The following is a 20,161-nucleotide window of genomic DNA, read 5'->3' on the forward strand; positions in this document are numbered from 1 at the left end:
AGGTTTGGTGAACTACATGGTGACGAGTAACCTTCCCTGAGATTTGACATGTGTAACTGTAACCCCCAGAGCAAAAGGCTTTACTCTAGAATGGAGCAGCTGAGCGATTTCTGGTCAATTACACAGACATAAACTCAGCAAAAAAAGAAAAGTCCCCTTTTCAGGACCCTGTCTTTCAAAGATAATTCGTAAAAATTCTAATAACTTCACAAATCTTCATGCTTGTTCAATGAACCATAAACAATTCATGAACATGCACCTGTGTCTTTAAGACACTAACAGCTTACAGGCAGTAGGAAATTAAGGTCACAGTTATGAAAACTTAGGACACTAAAGAGGCCTTTCTACTGACTCTGAAAAACACAAAAAGAAAGATGCCCAGGGTCCCTACTCATCTGCGTTAATGTGCCTTAGGCATGCTGCAAGGAGGCATGAGGACTGCAGATGTGGCCAGGGCAATAAATTGCAATGTCCATACTGTGAGACGCCTAAGACAGCGCTACAGGGAGACAGGACAGACAGCTGATCGTCCTTGCAGTGGCAGACCACGTGTAACAACACCTGCGGGACAGGCACAGGATGGCAACAACAACTGCCCGAGTTACACCAGGAACGCACAATCCCACCCTCAGTGCTCAGACTGTCCGCAATAGGCTGAGAGAGGCTGGACTGAGGGCTTGTAGGCCTGTTGTAAGGCAGGTCCTCAGCAGACATCACCGGCAACAATGTCGCCTATGGGCACAAACCCACCGTCGCTGGACCAGACAGGACTGGCAAAAAGTGCTCTTCACTGATGAGTCGCGGTTGTGTCTCACCAGGGGTGATGGTTGGATTCGTGTTTATCGTCGAAGGAATGAGCGTTACACCGAGGTTACACTGGAATGGGATCGATTTGAAGGTGGAGGGTCCGTCATGGTCTGGGGCAGTGTGTCACAGCATCATCGGACTGAGCTTGTTGTCATTGCAGGCAATCTCAAAGCTGTACACTAGAAAAAACAATTCTAGACCTCCACATTTCTGGTTCATCCTTGGGAGCAATTTCCAAATGCCTGAAGGTACCACGTTCATCTGTACAAACAATAGTACGCAAATATAAACACCATGGGACCACACAGCCAACATACCACTCCTCTCCTAAAGATGAACGTACTTTGGTGTGAAAAGTGCAAATCAATTACAGAACAACAGCAAAGAACCTTGTGAAGATGCTGGAGGAAACAGGTGCAACAGTATCTATATCCACAGTAAAACGAGTCCTATATCGACATAACCTGAAAGGCCACTCAGCAAGGAAGAAGCCACTGCTCCAAAACCGCCATAAAAAAGCCAGACTACGGTTTGCAACTGCACATGGGGACAAAGATCGTACTATTTGGAGAAATGTCCTCTGGTCTGATGAAACAAAAATAGAACTGTTTGGCCATAATGACTATCGTTATGTTTGGAGGGAAAAGGGGGAGGCTTGCAAGCCGCAGGAACACCATCCCAACCGTGAAGAACAGGGGTGGCAGCATCATGTTGCTTTGCTGCAGGAGGGACTGGTGCACTTCACAAAGTAAAAGTATGTGGATATATTGAAACAACATCTCAAGACATCAGTCAGGAAGTTAAAGCTTGGTCGCAAATGGGTCTTCCAAATTGACAAAGACCCCAAGCATACTTCCAAATTTGTGGCAAAATGGCTTAAGGACAACAAAATCAAGGTATTGGGGTGGCCATCACAAAGCCCTAACCTCAATCCTATAGAAGATTTGTGGGCAGAACTGAAAAAGTGTGTTTGCGAGCAAGGAGGCCTACAAACCTGACTCAGTTACAACAGCTCTGTCAGGAGGAATCGGACAAAATTCACCCAACTTATTGTGGGAAGCTTGTGGAAGGCTACCGGAAACGTTTGACCCAAGTTAAACAGTATAAAGGCAATGCTACCAAATACTAATTGAGTGTATGTATAACTTCTGACCCACTGGGAATGTGATGAAAGAAATAAAAGCTGAAATAAATAATTATCTCAACTATTATTCTGACATTTCACATTCTTAAAATAAAGTGGTGATCCTAATTGACCTAAAACAGGGAATTTCTACTTGGATTAAATGTCAGGAATTGTAAAAAACTGAGTTTAAATGTATTTGGCTAAGGTGTATGTAAACTTCCGACTTGTAGGAAAACACTACCTTGTTCCAAACATTTTCAAATAAATTAAACATCCAAAAGATGGCCCCGGAGAAGAAGGCAGACATTTTACGTGCCCCCAGCCGATTGTGGTTTTTTGTTTGTATATAACTTATTTTTGTACGTATTGTTGCCGCTATAGTCTCTTAGGACCAAAAATAACTTCAAGACATCAGGACTGCGATTACTTACCACGGACTAGCTGAATCATTTTTTTCCTTTCACGACTCTGACGCGAAGGATGTACTGCTTCCTCGGGAACATGCCCCAATCCCTTTGATCTGCGTGAAGAGGAGGCGGAGAAAGAGGGTCCGAAGAGCGGGCTGCCTTCTGAGAATTCGTAGGTGATCGAATGAACCTCCACTTCCTTCCATTCTGCTAGCAAACGTGCAATCCTTGGAGAATAAAATCGACGAGTTACGTGGAAGATTAAACTACCAACGGCACATTAAAAATTGTAACATCTTATGCTTCATGGAGTCGTGGCTGAACGATGACAATATCAACATACAGCTGGCTGGTTATACAATGTACCGGCAAGATAGAACAGCAGCGTCTGGTAAGACAAGGGGCGGCAGACTATGTATTTTTGTAAATAACAGCTTGTCAACGATATCTAAGAAAGTCCCGAGCAATTGCTCACCTGAGGTAGAATATCTTATAATAAGCTGTAGTCCACACTAACTACCGAGAGATCTGTATTCTTCGTAGCTGTTTACATACCACCACTGTCAGAGGCTGGCACTAAGACGGCATTGAATGATCTGCATAAGCAAACAAGAAAACACTCACCCAGAGGCGGAGCTCCTAGTACCCGGGGACTTCAATGCAGGGAAACTTAAATCCATTTTACCAAATTTCTATCAGCATATTAAATGTGCAACCAGAGGAAAAATAACTCTGGACCACCTATACTCCACACACACAGACGCATACAAAGCTCTCCCTCACCCTCTATTTGGCAAATCTGACCATAATTCTATCCTCCTGATTCCTGCAAAAATTTAAGCAGGAAGCACCAGTGACAAGATCAATAAAAAAGTTTTCAGATGAAGCAGATGCGAAGCCACAGGACTGTTTTGCAGCACAGAGAGGAATATATTCCTCGATTCCTGCAATGGCATTGTGGAGTACAGAACATCAGTCATTGGATTCATCAATAAGTGCATCGATCACATTGTCCCCACAGTGACCGCACGTACATACCCCAACCAGAAGCCATGGATTGTAGGCAGGATCCGCACTGAGCTAAAGGCTAGAGCTGCCGCTTTCAAGGAGTCGGACTCTAACCCGGAAGCTTATAAGAAATCCCGCTATGGCCTCAGACGAACCATCAAGCAGGCAAAGTGTCAATTGAGGACTAAGATCCAATCGTACTACACCGGCTCTGACTCTCATCGGATGTGGCAAGGCTTGCAAACCATTACAGGCTACAAAGGGAAGCACAGCCGAGAGCTGCCCAGTGACATGAGCCTACCAGATTAACTAAACTACTTCAATGCTCGCTTTGAGGCAAAGAACACTGAAACATGCATGAGAGCACCATCTCTTCCGGGAAGACTGTGTGATCACGCTCTCTGCAGCCAATGTGAGTAAGATCTTTAAACAGGTCAACATTCACAAGGCCGCAGGACCAGATGGATTACCAGGACGTGTACTGCGAGCATACGCTGACCAACTGACAAGTGTCTTCACTGACATGTTCTACCTCTCCCTGTCCGAATCTGTAATACCAACATGTTTAAAGCAGACCACCATAGTGCCTGTGCCCAAGAACACTAAGGTAACCTGCCTAAATGACTACTGACCCGTAGCACTCACATCTGTAGTCATGAAGTGCATTGAAAGGCTGGTCATGGCTCACATCAACACCATCATCCCAGAAACCCTAGACCCACTCCAATTTGCATGCCACCCTAACAGATCCACAGATGATGCAAACTCTATTGCACTCCACACTGCCCTTTCCCACCTGGACAAAAGGAACACCTATGTGAGAATGCTATTCATTGACTACAGCTCCGCGTTCAATACCATAGTGCCCTCAAAGCTCATCAATAAACTAAGGAACCTGGGACTAAACACCACCCTCTGCAACTGGATCCTGGACCTCCTGACGGGCCGTCCCCAGGTGGTAAATATGGGTAACAACACATCCGCCACACTGATCCTCAACACAGGGGGCCCTCAGGGGTGCGTACTCAGTCCCCTCCTGTACTCTCTGTTCACTCATGACTGCACGGCCAGGCACGACTCCAACACCATCATTAAATTTGACGATGACACAACAGTGGTAGGCCTGATCACCGACAATGACGAGACAGCATATAGGGAGGAGGTCAGAGACCTGGATGTGTGGTGCCCGGACAACAACCTCTCCCTCAACGTGATCAAGACAAAGGAGATGATTGTGGACTCCTGGAAAAGGAGGACCGAGCATGCCCCCATTCTCATCGACGGGGCTGCAGTGGAGCAGGTCGATTGCTTGAAGTTCCTTGGTGTCCACATCACCAACAAACTGACATGGGCCAATTACACCAAGACAGTCGTGAAGAGGGCACGACAAAACCTATTCCCCCTCATCCTGGCTGGTTGCATCACTGCCTGGTATGGCAACTGCTCAGCCTCCGACCGCAAGGCACTATAGAGGGTAGTACGAACAAACCGATACATCACTGGGGCCAAGCTTCCTGCCATCCCGGACCTCTACCAGGCATTGTCAGAGGAAGGCATTAAACATTGTCAAAGACTCCAGCCACCCTAGTCATAGACTGTTCTCTCTGCTACCGCACAGCAAGCGGTACCGGAGCGCCAAGTCTAGGTCCAAGAGGCTTCTAAACAGCTTCTAACCCTAAGCCATAAGACTCCTGAACATCTAGTCAAATGGCTACCCAGACTATTTGCATTGTCCCCCACCCCTTTCCCCCTCTTTACACCACTGCTACTCTCTGTTGTAATCTATGCATAGTCACTTTAATAACTCTAGCTACATGTACATACTACCTCAACTAACCGGTGCCACTGCACATTGACTCTGTATCGGTATCCCCCTGTTTATAGTCTCGTTATTTTACTGCTGCTCTTTAATTACTTGATACATTTATCTCTTATTCTTATCTGTATTTTTTTGAAACCGCATTGTTGGTTAAGGGCTCGTAAGTAAACATTTCACTGTGAGGTGTACACGTGTTGTATTCGGCGCATTTGACTAATAACATTTGATTGGATTTGAAAATGAGCTTAAAGGATGAAGGTCGTTTAAAAAAGGATTCCTCGTATTTTATCCCCTTTGTTTCTCTGTCCAAACAACTAGATTTACGTGTTGAGTCTTTCTCTTTTGTTGAGGAGTGTGATTTTCTTTCTTTACTGTTGCAGCTGCATAGAGAATCAAAAAATAATTGCAGGTTGAGACAGAGATGTTCTGGTGGTGAGTCAATATAATTGCGAAACTGTTACTGGAAATTCACCAGGAGTGTGCTAATGTACTGAGTGTACAAAACACTTAGGACACCTGCTCTTTCCATGACATAGTCTGACTAGGTGAATCCAGGTGAAAGCTATGATCTCTTATTGATGGCATTTTTAAGCCTTGAGCAGGGTATGGTAGGTGCCAGGTTTGTGTCAAGAACTGCAACGCTGCTGGGTTTTTCAAGATTTAAGAATGGTCCACCACCCAAATGACATCCAGCCACCTTGACACAACTGTGAGAAGCATTGGAGTCAACATGGGCCAGCATCCCTGTGGAATGCTTTTGACACCTTGTAGAGAGAGTCCAAGGGGTGGGGGCGGGGGATGTGTTCTTAATGTTTTGTACACTCAGTGTATTTACTTACATACAATACAGGCAGCCAGGCAGGAAGGCAGACAGGCATGCAGGAAAACAGGCAGACAGACAGACAGACAGACAGACAGACAGACAGACAGACAGACAGACTCATTTCTCTGCGTTGTGTGTACAGATATAAGACCGTTTTAAACTACCAGATGTTCTGTACCAGACATCCCCACATTCACCTCTTTACCTCATAGCTTTCGGGTCCCTGAGATCTTTAATGTCGTTTCCTCTTAACATTTATTACGGAAGATTCCATTCAATTTACCTAAAGTTTATACTCAGTTATCATCACTGGGGCATTCACAGGCTGGTCACACGAATGCATTCAAGCACAGACAGTTCACGGCCATTATGTTTGTACATCGCAGATCTGTCCCTCAATTTAGCACACTCACCCCAGCAGGCCTCATAATTATGTTTTTAGTACCACCTTTTATTGATCTGGGAGGTGCTCCGCAGGATCTAGTTTTATGACCATCCAGGTTGAGTAACGTGACACTCGATGATGCATCCTAGATCTTCTCCCAGTCTATTGGATTCAGATCTATGTTCTCAGAAGATCATAATGCACTTGCTCAACTCAAGATGCCAGGCTCTGTATTGTATCAATCTGCTCTGTCATGTCATATCATGATTCGGATGTGCAGACCACACTATAAGATATCCTTACGCCAGGCAATTTCTTATCCCATCAAATATGTAGACGGCATCTGAGACAGCTGCCGAAGGAGTGTCCCCCCTCACAGATTCCATTGAGTCCTACTCACCATGTTTTCTCATCTATTCACAGGTACCCAGGTGGGCGTAACGGACAGGTCATGGGGCTACGGCGCTGGAGGGGCCCCATAAGAGAGCCAGGCCCCATAGGGGAGGAGCCCAAGGAGAATGGAGTGGAGGAGAATGGCCTCAGTGACCCCGCAGTGACCCCTGAGGAGCCACTGTCCGATCCCCTGCCTGAGAGACCCCAGCAGTGGTCTGTGACAGAGAACGGCCTGAGGAAGAGCCCTGCACTAACGCTGTATAGGCAACAGAGCCTGGTCATCCTTACAGGTGGGTGACGTGGTCAGACACATACACACACAGAATGGTATACACATATTCATGTTAATAGTCATATACACACTCGTATACACACAATCAGGCAGGAATACCATACACACACATTCAGTATGCTAAATACACTATATATAAAAACATTTGTGGATTCGGATATTTCATCCACACCCGTTGTTGACAGGTGTATAAAATGGAGCGTACAGCCATTCAATCTCCATAGACAAACACTGGCAGTAGAAAGGCCTTACTGAAGAGCTCAGTGACTTTCAATGTGGCACCGTCATAGGATGCCACCTTTCCAACAAGTCAGTGTGTCAAATTTCTCGCCTGCTAGGGCTTCCCCGGTCAATTTTAAGTGCTGTTATTGTGAAGTGGAAATGTCTCGGAGCAACAACGGCTCAGCCGCGAAGTGGTAGGCAACACAAGCTCACAGAACGAGACCACCGAGTGCTAAAGCGCATAGCGCGTAAAAATCGTCTGTCCTCGGTTGCAACACTCACTACCAAGTTCCAAACTGCCTCTGGAGGCAACTTCACCACAAGATCTGTCCGTCGGGAGCTTCATGAAAAGGGTTTCCATGGCTGAGCAGCCGCACACAAGCCTCAGATTACCATGCGCAATGCCAAGCATTGGCTGGAGTGGCATAAAGCTTGCCGCCATTGAACTCTGTAGCATCAAAAACTGATTCTCTGGAGTGATGAATCACGTTTCACCATCTAGCAGTCGTACGGACGAATCTGGGTTTGGCGAACACTACCTGCCCCAAAGTGTAGTGCAAACTGTAAAGTTTGGTGGAGGAGGAGTAATGGTCTGGGGCTGTTTTTCATGGTTTGGGCTAGGACCCTTAGTTCCAGTGAAGGGAAATCTTAACACTACAGCATTCAATAACATTCTAGATGATTCTGTGCTTCCAACTTTATGGCAACAGTTTGGGGAAGGCCTTTTCCTGTTCCGGTATGACAATGATCCCGTGCACAAAGCGAGGGTCATACAGAAATGGTCTGTCGAGATCTGTGTGGAAGAACTTGACTGGACTGCACGGAGCCCAGACCTCAACCCCATCAATCACCTTTGGAATGAATTGGAACACCGACTGTGAGCCAGTACTAATCGCCCAACATTCGTGCCCGACCTCACCAATGCTCTTGTTGCTGAATGGAAGCAAGTCCCCCTAGCAATGTTAATGTTGTATGCCTTCCCAGGGGTAGGCTGTTATGGCCATATTAATGTCCATGATTTTGGAATGAGATGTTCGACGAGCAGGTGTCCACATACTTTTGGTCATGTAGCGTATGTGTGTGTCACCAATCAAATTTCTGTTTGATTTGAGTATGTGTTTTATGTGCAGAGCCAGAGAGAGACAACGATCTGAGGATTTCCACAGTGAAGACCCAGGAGATCCTCCAAGGCAACGTGGTGAGGGAGAGTGCAGAGGGCACTGGCACCGTGGAGTAAGTATTTATCAGACCTAGGGCTGTTGCGGTGACCGTATTACTGTCACACTTGTGCTGAGTACTCGGTACCAACCAGGATGGGAACGGCCGCATAAATATGTTTGCTTTCAGAGTCATCGTCGCCCTGGTGCTTAAAGCCAGTTGTTTTACTAACTGTGTCATCTCGTAAACTTTCCTTGACTTTGAGTTAGATACTTATCACAATTAACTGTTCATGAGGCATGTACAATCCTTGTGTGTTTGGGAAGGGTTCTCTGACTTATACCTTTTACTGGAAAAGTCCCACCCATACAATCATATAAGACCAATCATCAGTTAGAGATACCATATTAGGATTTACCCCAGGTTTACTGTGGCCAGGGTACACTTCACAACACCAGCTTTGTTAAGGAATGTTTGTTTGATTGTTTCCAATACGTGTACTCTATGTTTCTAGTTGTAGTCTATGCATGTCCCTCTAATCACTCTGACATCAATAAAAATGTATTTCAAAATCTAATCAAACACTTCATGAGAGCCCATGAGCTCATGTTGCGCAACATTTCTATAGGCTATGCAATTGTGTGAGAAAACAGAGTGATGGCCTCTATTAAAAATAGCATCCCATCAGATTGTATAGGCTCGGGCCTACTATATTTTCTTCTCAACTTTCCTCAATATTAAGCACATTGCTTCTCTTTACAACAGTAGAGCCTACCTGGCTAGCATATAAAAATTCCCACGGGAAAATCGTCCTCCGTTCGCTATTTAAGTGCATAGGTGACATGTATTTTTTCCCCTGCCAGTTTCGGGACAAGTGCATAATGATGGTCCATTCTGAATGAAAACTAATTTACATTTACATTTAAGTCATTTAGCAGACGCTCTTATCCAGAGCGACTTACAAATTGGTGCATTCACCTTATGACATCCAGTGGAACAGCCACTTTACAATAGTGCATCTAAATCTTTTAAGGGGGGGGGGGGTGAGAAGGATTACTTTATCCTATCCTAGGTATTCCTTAAAGAGGTGGGGTTTCAGATGTCTCCGGAAGGTGGTGATTAACTCCGCTGTCCTGGCGTCGTGAGGGAGTGTGTTCCAACATTGGGGAGCCAGAGCAGCGAACAGTTTTGACTGGGCTGAGTGGGAACTGTACTTCCTCAGTGGTAGGGAGGCGAGCAGGCCAGAGGTGGATGAACGCAGTGCCCTTGTTTGGGTGTAGGGCCTGATCAGAGCCTGGAGGTACTGAGGTGCCGTTCCCCTCACAGCTCCGTAGGCAAGCACCATGGTCTTGTAGCGGATGCGAGCTTCAACTGGAAGCCAGTGGAGAGAGCGGAGGAGCGGGGTGACGTGAGAGAACTTGGGAAGGTTGAACACCAGACGGGCTGCGGCGTTCTGGATGAGTTGTAGGGGTTTAATGGCACAGGCAGGAAGCCCAGCCAACAGCGAGTTGCAGTAATCCAGACGGGAGATGACAAGTGCCTGGATTAGGACCTGCGCCGCTTCCTGTGTGAGGCAGGGTCGTACTCTGCGGATGTTGTAGAGCATGAACCTACAGGAACGGGCCACCGCCTTGATGTTAGTTGAGAACGACAGGGTGTTGTCCAGGATCACGCCAAGGTTCTTAGCGCTCTGGGAGGAGGACACAATGGAGTTGTCAACCGTGATGGCGAGATCATGGAACGGGCAGTCCTTCCCCGGGAGGAAGAGCAGCTCCGTCTTGCCGAGGTTCAGCTTGAGGTGGTGATCCGTCATCCACACTGATATGTCTGCCAGACATGCAGAGATGCGATTCGCCACCTGGTCATCAGAAGGGGGAAAGGAGAAGATTAATTGTGTGTCGTCTGCATAGCAATGATAGGAGAGACCATGTGAGGTTATGACAGAGCCAAGTGACTTGGTGTATAGCGAGAATAGGAGAGGGCCTAGAACAGAGCCCTGGGGGACACCAGTGGTGAGAGCGCGTGGTGAGGAGACAGATTCTCGCCACGCCACCTGGTAGGAGCGACCTGTCAGGTAGGACGCAATCCAAGCGTGGGCCGCGCCGGAGATGCCCAACTCGGAGAGGGTGGAGAGGAGGATCTGATGGTTCACAGTATCGAAGGCAGCCGATAGGTCTAGAAGGATGAGAGCAGAGGAGAGAGAGTTAGCTTTAGCAGTGCGGAGCGCCTCCGTGATACAGAGAAGAGCAGTCTCAGTTGAATGACTAGTCTTGAAACCTGACTGATTTGGATCAAGAAGGTCATTCTGAGAGAGATAGCGGGAGAGCTGGCCAAGGACGGCACGTTCAAGAGTTTTGGAGAGAAAAGAAAGAAGGGATACTGGTCTGTAGTTGTTGACATCGGAGGGATCGAGTGTAGGTTTTTTCAGAAGGGGTGCAACTCTCGCTCTCTTGAAGACGGAAGGGACGTAGCCAGCGGTCAGGGATGAGTTGATGAGCGAGGTGAGGTAAGGGAGAAGGTCTCTGGAAATGGTCTGGAGAAGAGAGGAGGGGATAGGGTCGAGCGGGCAGGTTGTTGGGCGGCCGGCCGTCACAAGACGCGAGATTTCATCTGGAGAGAGAGGGGAGAAAGAGGTCAGAGCACAGGGTAGGGTAGTGTGAGCAGAACCAGCGGTGTCGTTTGACTTAGCAAACGAGGATCGGATGTCGTCGACCTTCTTTTCAAAATGGTTGACGAAGTCATCTGCAGAGATGGAGGAGGGGGGGGGGGGGAGGATTCAGGAGGGAGGAGAAGGTGGCAAAGAGCTTCCTAGGGTTAGAGGCAGATGCTTGGAATTTAGAGTGGTAGAAAGTGGCTTTAGCAGCAGAGACAGAGGAGGAAAATGTAGAGAGGAGGGAGCGAAAGGATGCCAGGTCCGCAGGGAGGCGAGTTTTCCTCCATTTCCGCTCGGCTGCCCGGAGCCCTGTTCTGTGAGCTCGCAATGAGTCGTCGAGCCACGGAGCGGGAGGGGAGGACCGAGCCGGCCTGGAAGATAGGGGACATAGAGAGTCAAAGGATGCAGAAAGGGAGGAGAGGAGGGTTGAGGAGGCAGAATCAGGAGATAGGTTGGAGAAGGTTTGAGCAGAGGGAAGAGATGATAGGATGGAAGAGGAGAGAGTAGCGGGGAGAGAGAGCGAAGGTTGGGACGGCGCGATACCATCCGAGTAGGGGCAGTGTGGGAAGTGTTGGATGAGAGCGAGAGGGAAAAGGATACAATGTAGTGGTCGGAGACTTGGAGGGGAGTTGCAATGAGGTTAGTGGAAGAACAGCATCTAGTAAAGATGAGGTCGAGCGTATTGCCTGCCTTGTGAGTAGGGGGGGAAGGTGAGAGGGTGAGGTCAAAAGAGGAAAGGAGTGGAAAGAAGGAGGCAGAGAGGAATGAGTCAAAGGTAGACGTGGGGAGGTTAAAGTCGCCCAGAACTGTGAGAGGTGAGCCGTCCTCAGGAAAGGAGCTTATCAAGACATCAAGCTCATTGATGAACTCTCCGAGGGGACCTGGAGGGCGATAAATGATAAGGATGTTAAGCTTGAAAGGGCTGGTAACTGTGACAGCATGAAATTCAAAGGAGGCGATAGACAGATGGGTAAGGGGAGAAAGAGAGAATGACCACTTGGGAGAGATGAGGATCCCGGTGCCACCACCCCGCTGACCAGAAGCTCTCAGGGTGTGCGAGAACACGTGGGCGGACGAAGAGAGAGCAGTAGGAGTAGCAGTGTTATCTGTGGTGATCCATGTTTCCGTCAGTGCCAAGAAGTCGAGGGACTGGAGGGAGGCATAGGCTGAGATGAACTCTGCCTTGTTGACCGGAGACCAGTTCCAGAGGCTAACTCCACGTGGGTCGTGCGCGCTGGGACCACCAAACGCGGTGTGGAGCGTTTGTATGGTCTGTGCAGAGAGGAGATAACAGGGATAGACAGACACATAGTTGACAGGCTACAGAAGAGGCTACGCTAATGCAAGGAGATTGGAATGACAAGTGGACTACACGTCTCGAATGTTCAGAAAGTTAAGCTTACGTAGCAAGAATCTTATTGACTAAAATGATTAAAATGATACAGTACTGCTAAAGTAGGCTAGCTGGCAGTGGCTGCATTACACATGCACACATGCATTACTTAGAATATGAAAAGACAAGATTAAATCAGGAATAGTCTGATGGGTGACAATATTTGCCTATCACTTGAACTGAATGATATATTATCACTTGTGAATGATGCCTAGCGTGTGGCAAGAAACAAAGCCTTTTTTTTCTTCATCTTTTTCAATTCATAGTCGCACAACTCATATGTAGCCTAGCCCGTAGGTCTATATCTTAAAGTGGCCAAATAACTTCTTAAAATTAAGCACATCAATCCACTTTACAAGGGGTGTAAGAGTCCAACTGTCATACATAGGCAGCGAATGTGTTTCAAGTTTGGGAAAGATCCTTTTCACCATAAAGATGCACCTCTATAATAAAATAATCGCATCTGCGGTCACTTTTGATCATGGTGTTTTCCTCCTAATGAAACATTCGTGCTTATAGCCTACTGCCGTGTGCGCATTGCTGCGATTATAATGTGAAGAAATAGCCTAATAGTTTATCAACATTTTAAGCTAAATGTTCTGATCTGTTGCATCAGCCTCATTGCGTAGTGGTTGTGTAATGGTTTTCTTCATCTGAACGAGAGGCGGACCAAAGCGCAGCGTGGTTGTTTTGATTCATGCTTTAATAAATCACTTCACATGAACAAACTAACAAAAAACAAGAAATGTGAAAACTCAAAACAGTCCTATCTGGTGCAGAGACAGGAACAATCACCCACAAACACACAGTGAAACCCAGGCTACCTAAGTATGATTCTCAATCAGAGACAACTAATGACACCTGCCTCTGATTGAGAACCATACTAGGCCGAAACATAGAAATTCCCAAAACCTAGAAAAACAAACATAGACTGCCCACCCAACTCACGCCCTGACCATACTAACTAAATACAAAACACAGGAAATAAAGGTCAGAACGTGACAGTACCCCCCCCCAAAGGTGCGGACTCCGGCCGCAAAACCTTGACCTATAGGGGAGGGTCTGGGTGGGCGTCTGTCCGCGGTGGCGGTTCTGGCGCGGGACGCGGACCCCACTTCACCATTGTCTTAGTCCGCCTTATTGTCCGCCTCCGTGGCTTTCTCACCATGGCAACCCCTCTCAATGACCCCACTGGACAGAGGGGCAGAAGCTCTGGACAGAGGGGCAGGGGCTCGGGACAGAGGGACAGGGGCTCTGGTGCCTCTGGGCTGAGGGGCTCTGGCGCCTCTGGGCTGAGGGGCTCTGGCACCTCTGGGCTGAGGGGCTCTGGCGCCTCTGGGCTGAGGGGCTCCGGCAGCGGCGCCGGACAGGCGGGACGCAGCGGGCGGCCGGACAGGCGGGAGGCTCCGGCAGCGGCGCCGGACAGGCGGGAGGCTCCGGCAGCGGCGCCGGACAGGCGGGAGGCTCGCAGCGGCGCCGGACAGGCGGGAGGCTCCGGCAGCGGCGCCGGACAGGCGGGACGCTCCGGCAGCGGCGCCGGACAGGCGGGACGCTCCGGCAGCGGCGCCGGACAGGTGGGAGGCTCCGGCAGCGGCGCCGGACAGGCGGGAGGCTCCGGCAGGACAGGCGGGGCGCTCCGGCAGCGGCGCCGGACAGGCGGGAGCACCTGCAGGGAGGAGACTGAGAGACAGCCTGGTGCGTGGGGCTGCCACAGGAACCACCAGGCTGGGGAGACCTTCAGGAGGCTTGGTGTTAGGAGGAGCCTGAAAGACCGGGCTGTGGGGAGCACTGGAGCTCTGGTGCGCAACCTGGCACCACTTCCCCAGGCTGGACAACTACTCTAGCCCGGACCCTCCAGAGTGCAGGCACAGGTTGAACCGGGCTGTGGGTAAGCACGGGAGATCTAGTGCTTACTACACGCACCTCTCCCCTAGGCTCCACTCCCACAGTTGCCCGGCACGAGCGGAGCGCAGGCAGAGGACGCACTGCACCCTCCCAGCGCCCGGGAGACACAGCACGCAGAGCCGGCGCAGGATAACCTGGACCAAGACTGCGTACCGGCGACCAGACCCGCTGAGCAGGCACCATACGCCCTGGCTCAATGCCCACACTCGCATGGCACTTTCGGGGCTGCCCTATAGCGCACCGGGCTATGGACACGCACTGGCGACACCGTGCGCTTAACCGCATAACACGGTGCCTGACCAGTAATGCGCTGCTTATCATAAGCACGAGGAGTGAGCTCAGGTCTGTTACCTGGCTTAGTACCACACCTCGTGTGCCCCCCCCCAAAAAAAATTTGGGGCTGCCTCTCGTACCTGTCGCACTGCCGTGCTGGCTTCGCCAACCTCATTCTCCTGTAACCTTCCTTGCATTGCTCCATCGAATCCCAGGCGGGCTCCGGCACTCTCCCTGGGTCGACCGCCCACCTATCTATCTCCTCCCAAGTAGTGTAGTCCAGATTCTGCTCTGATGCTGGCCGCTGTTGTTGCTGCTGCTGCTGCTGTCGTCGCTGTCCTTTACCACGCCGCTTGGTCCGATTTGGGTGGGTGATTCTGTAATGGTTTTCTTCATCTGAACGAGAGGCGGACCAAAGCGCAGCGTGGTTGTTTTGATTCATGCTTTAATAAATCACTTCACATGAACAAACTAACAAAAAACAAGAAATGTGAAAACTCAAAACAGTCCTATCTGGTGCAAAGACAGAGACAGGAACAATCACCCACAAACACACAGTGAAACCCAGGCTACCTAAGTATGATTCTCAATCAGAGACAACTAATGACACCTGCCTCTGATTGAGAACCATACTAGGCCAAAACATAGAAATTCCCAAAACCTAGAAAAACAAACATAGACTGCCCACCCAACTCACACCCTGACCATACTAACTAAATACAAAACACAGGAAATAAAGGTCAGAACGTGACAGGTTGCATTAATTTGGAATCTATCACATCCCACAACTGTCCCAGACTATGTTTGGAATATTTATTTATTGCACAGAACAGAATAGGTCAACTTTTCTACAATGGGGGATGATAGATTGACATAGGCTAGTGCTTTTGCTCGTCGTTAGGCCTCCTCATCTTGTTGGCTGACGAAAAGTAAATGTGGACAGTTCTTCCAATATCTTCAATTATGCACCTCGGAATTGGATAAGGACGCGTGCAGTTGCGTCCCCGATGTGTCTGTCTACACTTGTAGCCTGTGAGAAAGACCCGATCACGTGATGGAGAGCCATGTGAGTGAGAAGTGCTTCGGAGCACGTAGCACTTAGAGAAAAGGGAATTATAAATATTACATTGAGTCCAAGGGCACAACAGTCACTGGCCGCAAAAGGCATGGATTTTTAAGAGTGCATTACGGTCACACAAAGGGGATGCCGCCGGGAAATTCGAGGCATTATCAAGTTCTTGTCAAATTGTGAATGAGAGGCTGATGAAGTGTGTACAGCCTGTGCAAAAAAAACTAAGCAGAGCTCATGCCTTTCAAGCAACCTTTTTTCAAATCATCATTAGAGTGGCATCATGCAGCCTTCCAATGTATTAAAAATCTAAACATATAGCCCAATGTTTGAAGAACTAAAGGTACATTAAAAACTAAATTAAGAATATAGGAGTACCTATTTCGTTGTTAACTGCTCAACACAGAATAGCTGCATATGCGCATTCCCTCGAATCATTTGGAGAAAATATAATTTCTATTTTATTCAGTTTTATTCTATTGTATTCTTCATACTATAAAATAATGTAAAATAATGCCACAGAATTCTAAGGAAATCTTGTCTGCTAAATGAACTAGTGTAGCCCACAGTCATATGGCATCGCCAGATCAGGGCCTAACATAAGGTCAACTTACGTATGCTATTCTGTTCTTATGAAATAGACAAAAAAATACATTTTCATATCATGCTTCTTTATACCTGTCTAAAATAAAGAATGGAATTATTGTTAAGGTGTAGGCTATATTACATGGATTTATTAGACTTTTTAAAATTGAGATGTTCCGAAGGTATGCATCAGTGGCTCGTGTGTGGAAGCCAGCAGAGGCTAAGTGTGTTTAGGTTAATTAATGGTCAGTCACCGTGAGACCGGCAGTTATTTGGTTGACAATCACCGGATGACGAAATTTCATGATCGCCACATCCCTAATCAGACCTATTAATCATGATTGTTGACCCAGTGTCACCGCCTGATTCAGTAAGTGTGAAAAGTAAACGTTCCCGAGTGTCAACTACAATGAAGGGAGCAGGGATGCTTTACATATGTTATTCAAGAGACCATTATGGGATATCTTTTCAAACTGTCAAATGAGGTATTCTAAATATAATTCAGGATATGTTTTTTTGCCACTTTCGGTAGCAGCTGAACGTATCTTTCACACGAACAACCTTTCCGTGTGTATTGTCTTTGTTAGACTAAAGAGGACACCAATAGGCACTTTCATTTTCCCTCCCTTAGCGACATCTAGTCCGAGAGACAAGATGTGCAGAAACGCACACGCACAGGGAAGTACCTCTGCATGCCTAAGCCAGGAGTGATTAACAGCAGTTTATTCAGTTGCGAAATGTGGCATAAATTTGGCATGAGCTCTCTGTCTGGGGGTTGTTGGGAATCTTTCTCATTGAGAGACATTCCTTAATGAGCTCCATTAGATGTGGAGACACCGGCGTTTCCCAAGAGGGAGTGGCGTCTGTCATTCCTAAATTCTTTGTGCACACATCAGGTGTTAAAACCACACTCTGTACCAACCAGGATGGGAACGGCCGCATAAATATGTTTGCTTTCAGAGTCATCGTCGCCCTGGTGCTTAAAGCCAGTTGTTTTACTAACTGTGTCATCTCGTAAACTTTCCTTGACTTAGAGTTAGATAATTATCACAATTAGCTGTTCATGAGGCATGTACAATCAGTGTGTGTTTGGGAAGGGTTCTCTGACATACCTTTTACTGTAAAAGTCCCACCCATACAATCATATAGGACCAGTCATCAGTTAGAGATACCATATTAGGATTTACCCCAGGTTTACTGTGGCCAGGGTACACTTCACCACACCAGCTTTGTTAAGGAATGTTTGTTTGTTTCTAAACATGTACTCTACGCTTCCAATTGCCGTCTAGCATCTATTGCCTTTTAAAACCGAACCCATTGTTTCCCCAACCCCTCAGGACGGACAGGATCGACAAGGTGATTAAGCAGTGGGAGGGCTCCTTCTTCAAGGGGAACCCCAAGCTGCGGAAGAAGTCTGTGTCGCTACGATTCGACCTGCACATGGCGGCGGCAGACGAGGGCTGCGCCCAGACCAAGCAGGACAGCCTGCCTGACGTGGAGGTCCGCCTGGTGATGAAGAGGTCCCGCAGTATCCCCACCATCGCGGCAAATGTCGAGGCAACAGTATAGTCGATGCAACAGTATGCCCATCCTTGATGGGTGATATCATCATTGAATTGCCTCCTTCATAAATGTTGTGATCTGGCAACAGCATCCCTACCCTTGACAGTGATATCACCGTGATATCAGCATTGCTTCCCATTGACCTAGGCTGAAGACGGGAAGGTTAAGACAATTAAGACATTCCATGCGCAAGCGTTCAAAATATAAAACACTTTCATGGGACCGACCAGGTCCATTAATAACTATTAGCGCCATTGCTAACTAGCAACACTGGTCCCATGAATTGCAAAGAGTTATGAAATATTATAAACTGGTGGTTCGAGCCCTGAATGCAGATTGGCTGACAGCTGTGGTATATCAGACCATATACCACAGGAATGATAACATTTGTTTTTAATGCTCTAATTACGTTGGCAACCAGTTTATAATTGCAATAAGGCACCTCAGGGTTTGTGGTATATGCCAATATACCAAGGCTAAGGGCTGTGTCCAGGCACTCTGCGTTGTGCATAAGAACAGCCCTTAGCCGCTGTCTATTGGCCATATACCACACCTCCTCGGGCCTTATTGCTTCATTAGAATCCTCTTGTATGAACCTGTATATTTTGAACCTAGCCATTGACCCGAGTGGTATTTTCATGACATCAAAGTTCCTGCAACTCCACTATCACCCACAATCATCATTGTGACATCAGCATTACCAGCAGCCATTTTGCAACCCCCAAGACCAAACCAGCCACAGAAGACCACGTACATGAGGGGTTAATGTGTGTTTCATTTGATATATCAGCATTTCTTAATCATGTGTAAAAGTAGAAAGTCATATGGCCTACTTGCGATTTTGCCATCCAAGGCAAATGTGACAAAACGCCATGTTCAAGAGATTTCCCCTGTGGTCAATAATATATGATAGAGTATATAGTACTCACTGTGGTCATCACATTTAACAAATGTATAATCCAACCATCCCTCGTTAACAACTGACACTTTATACAGGCGGTGAAAAATATAAACATGGGGAAAAAGCTGAGGCATCACAGAGTTGTATGTGGAATTCTACTGTGGACTATTTAAGGGTGGTTCTTTACTTCTCAATTCGCTGTGTGTAAAATGCGAATGGTTTTGCTACGCAGTCATGGATCAACCCTGCATTGACAGTTTGCCTATGTCTGAAACCTGTACTTCGGCCTTTTCCCTTATAATGCTGTAAATCAACTGTAGTCTATATATTATCTATATATGGACAAAGTCCAAACAAAGCAACGAAGTTAGAAATGTACAGTTAAAAAAAAGATATATAATTTTTTTATTTAAAAAAAAAAGCTAATATTTCCCCCACACTGCTCACTGTGACCCGAAATTGCAGTGAGGCTTCTTCCTGGAGAGCAACCCTCCTGTAGGTTTTCGTTTCAACCCGAGTTGTGACTAACCTGATTCAGTTTATCAACCAGCTAATTATTAGAATCAAGTGCGCTAGATTAGGATATGAGCGAAAATTTACAGGACGGAAGCTCTCCAACGGTTGGAGACGGAGAGCCCTTTTCTAATCTAACCCCGCCTCTTGTATCGCAGAGATATACCCTGGTTTAGACAGCAGGGGCCGGTATTTGTAAATAGTTGCTCTACAATATCCTGAATGCTTTATTTTGGTATTGTTGTGTCGTATACATCATATCTATATGACTGATTACACTCTATAAGACAGTATCTTTATTTTATTGCTATGTTTTTGAGTTGGCACCAAATATATGACGCGAAGATAATACCATTGTGCATTGCAGTTGGGTCCCTCCTGTGTACAAATGTTAACAATTATATTCTATGCAGTTCTTCATGCGCTTGATTTGCTCTGCTTCGTGGAGTACTTGGGACTAAATCTTCTTTTCGTTTTTGGAGCTCTTTAGAATGAAGAATTATGCCTTTATCTAATAATGCATTGATTTAAATAAAACACCAAAAACGCTGTCTTCAGTGGGTTTAAAAAAATATATATATAGAATAGTATATTTCTCTAGTCATGGGTATTTGTACAAATGCTGCAGAGATTATCAGAGATTATCAGAGATAATGTATTTCCACAGAGTCATATTATTTCATGTATTTCCGGATTATTTCATGTATTTGGCAGGTATGTGTTTGGGGTATGGGTGCACCCTGCAGGGATATTAAAGATCCATTACCGGACAAGACACAAACACTTGTCACTTTAAGTTTATTATTATCCTAAATATAAAATAAACATGACAAAAATATGAAATAGATACGTTTTGTATTCAATAC

At 46.9% G+C, this 20,161-nt stretch overlaps 1 protein-coding gene across 4 annotated transcripts in view; it reads left to right on the top strand.

The window, feature by feature from the left end:
- Positions 1 to 19,846, top strand: part of LOC118365712 (keratin-like protein KRT222) — a 37,702-nt gene extending 17,856 nt beyond the window's left edge. For all 4 annotated transcript variants that reach the window (XM_052490525.1, XM_052490523.1, XM_052490522.1 and 1 more), the window contains 3 exons: positions 6,799 to 7,058; positions 8,413 to 8,515; positions 17,656 to 19,846. In XM_052490525.1, coding sequence (XP_052346485.1) covers positions 6,799 to 7,058; positions 8,413 to 8,515; positions 17,656 to 17,887 — 595 coding nt within the window. In that variant the 3' untranslated portion in view covers positions 17,888 to 19,846. The remainder of the gene's footprint in view (positions 1 to 6,798; positions 7,059 to 8,412; positions 8,516 to 17,655) is intronic.
- The last annotated feature ends 315 nt before the right edge of the window (positions 19,847 to 20,161 follow it).

The sequence above is a fragment of the Oncorhynchus keta genome, chromosome 32 (assembly GCF_023373465.1).
Source record: "Oncorhynchus keta strain PuntledgeMale-10-30-2019 chromosome 32, Oket_V2, whole genome shotgun sequence".
NCBI classification, from domain to species: domain Eukaryota; kingdom Metazoa; phylum Chordata; class Actinopteri; order Salmoniformes; family Salmonidae; genus Oncorhynchus; species Oncorhynchus keta.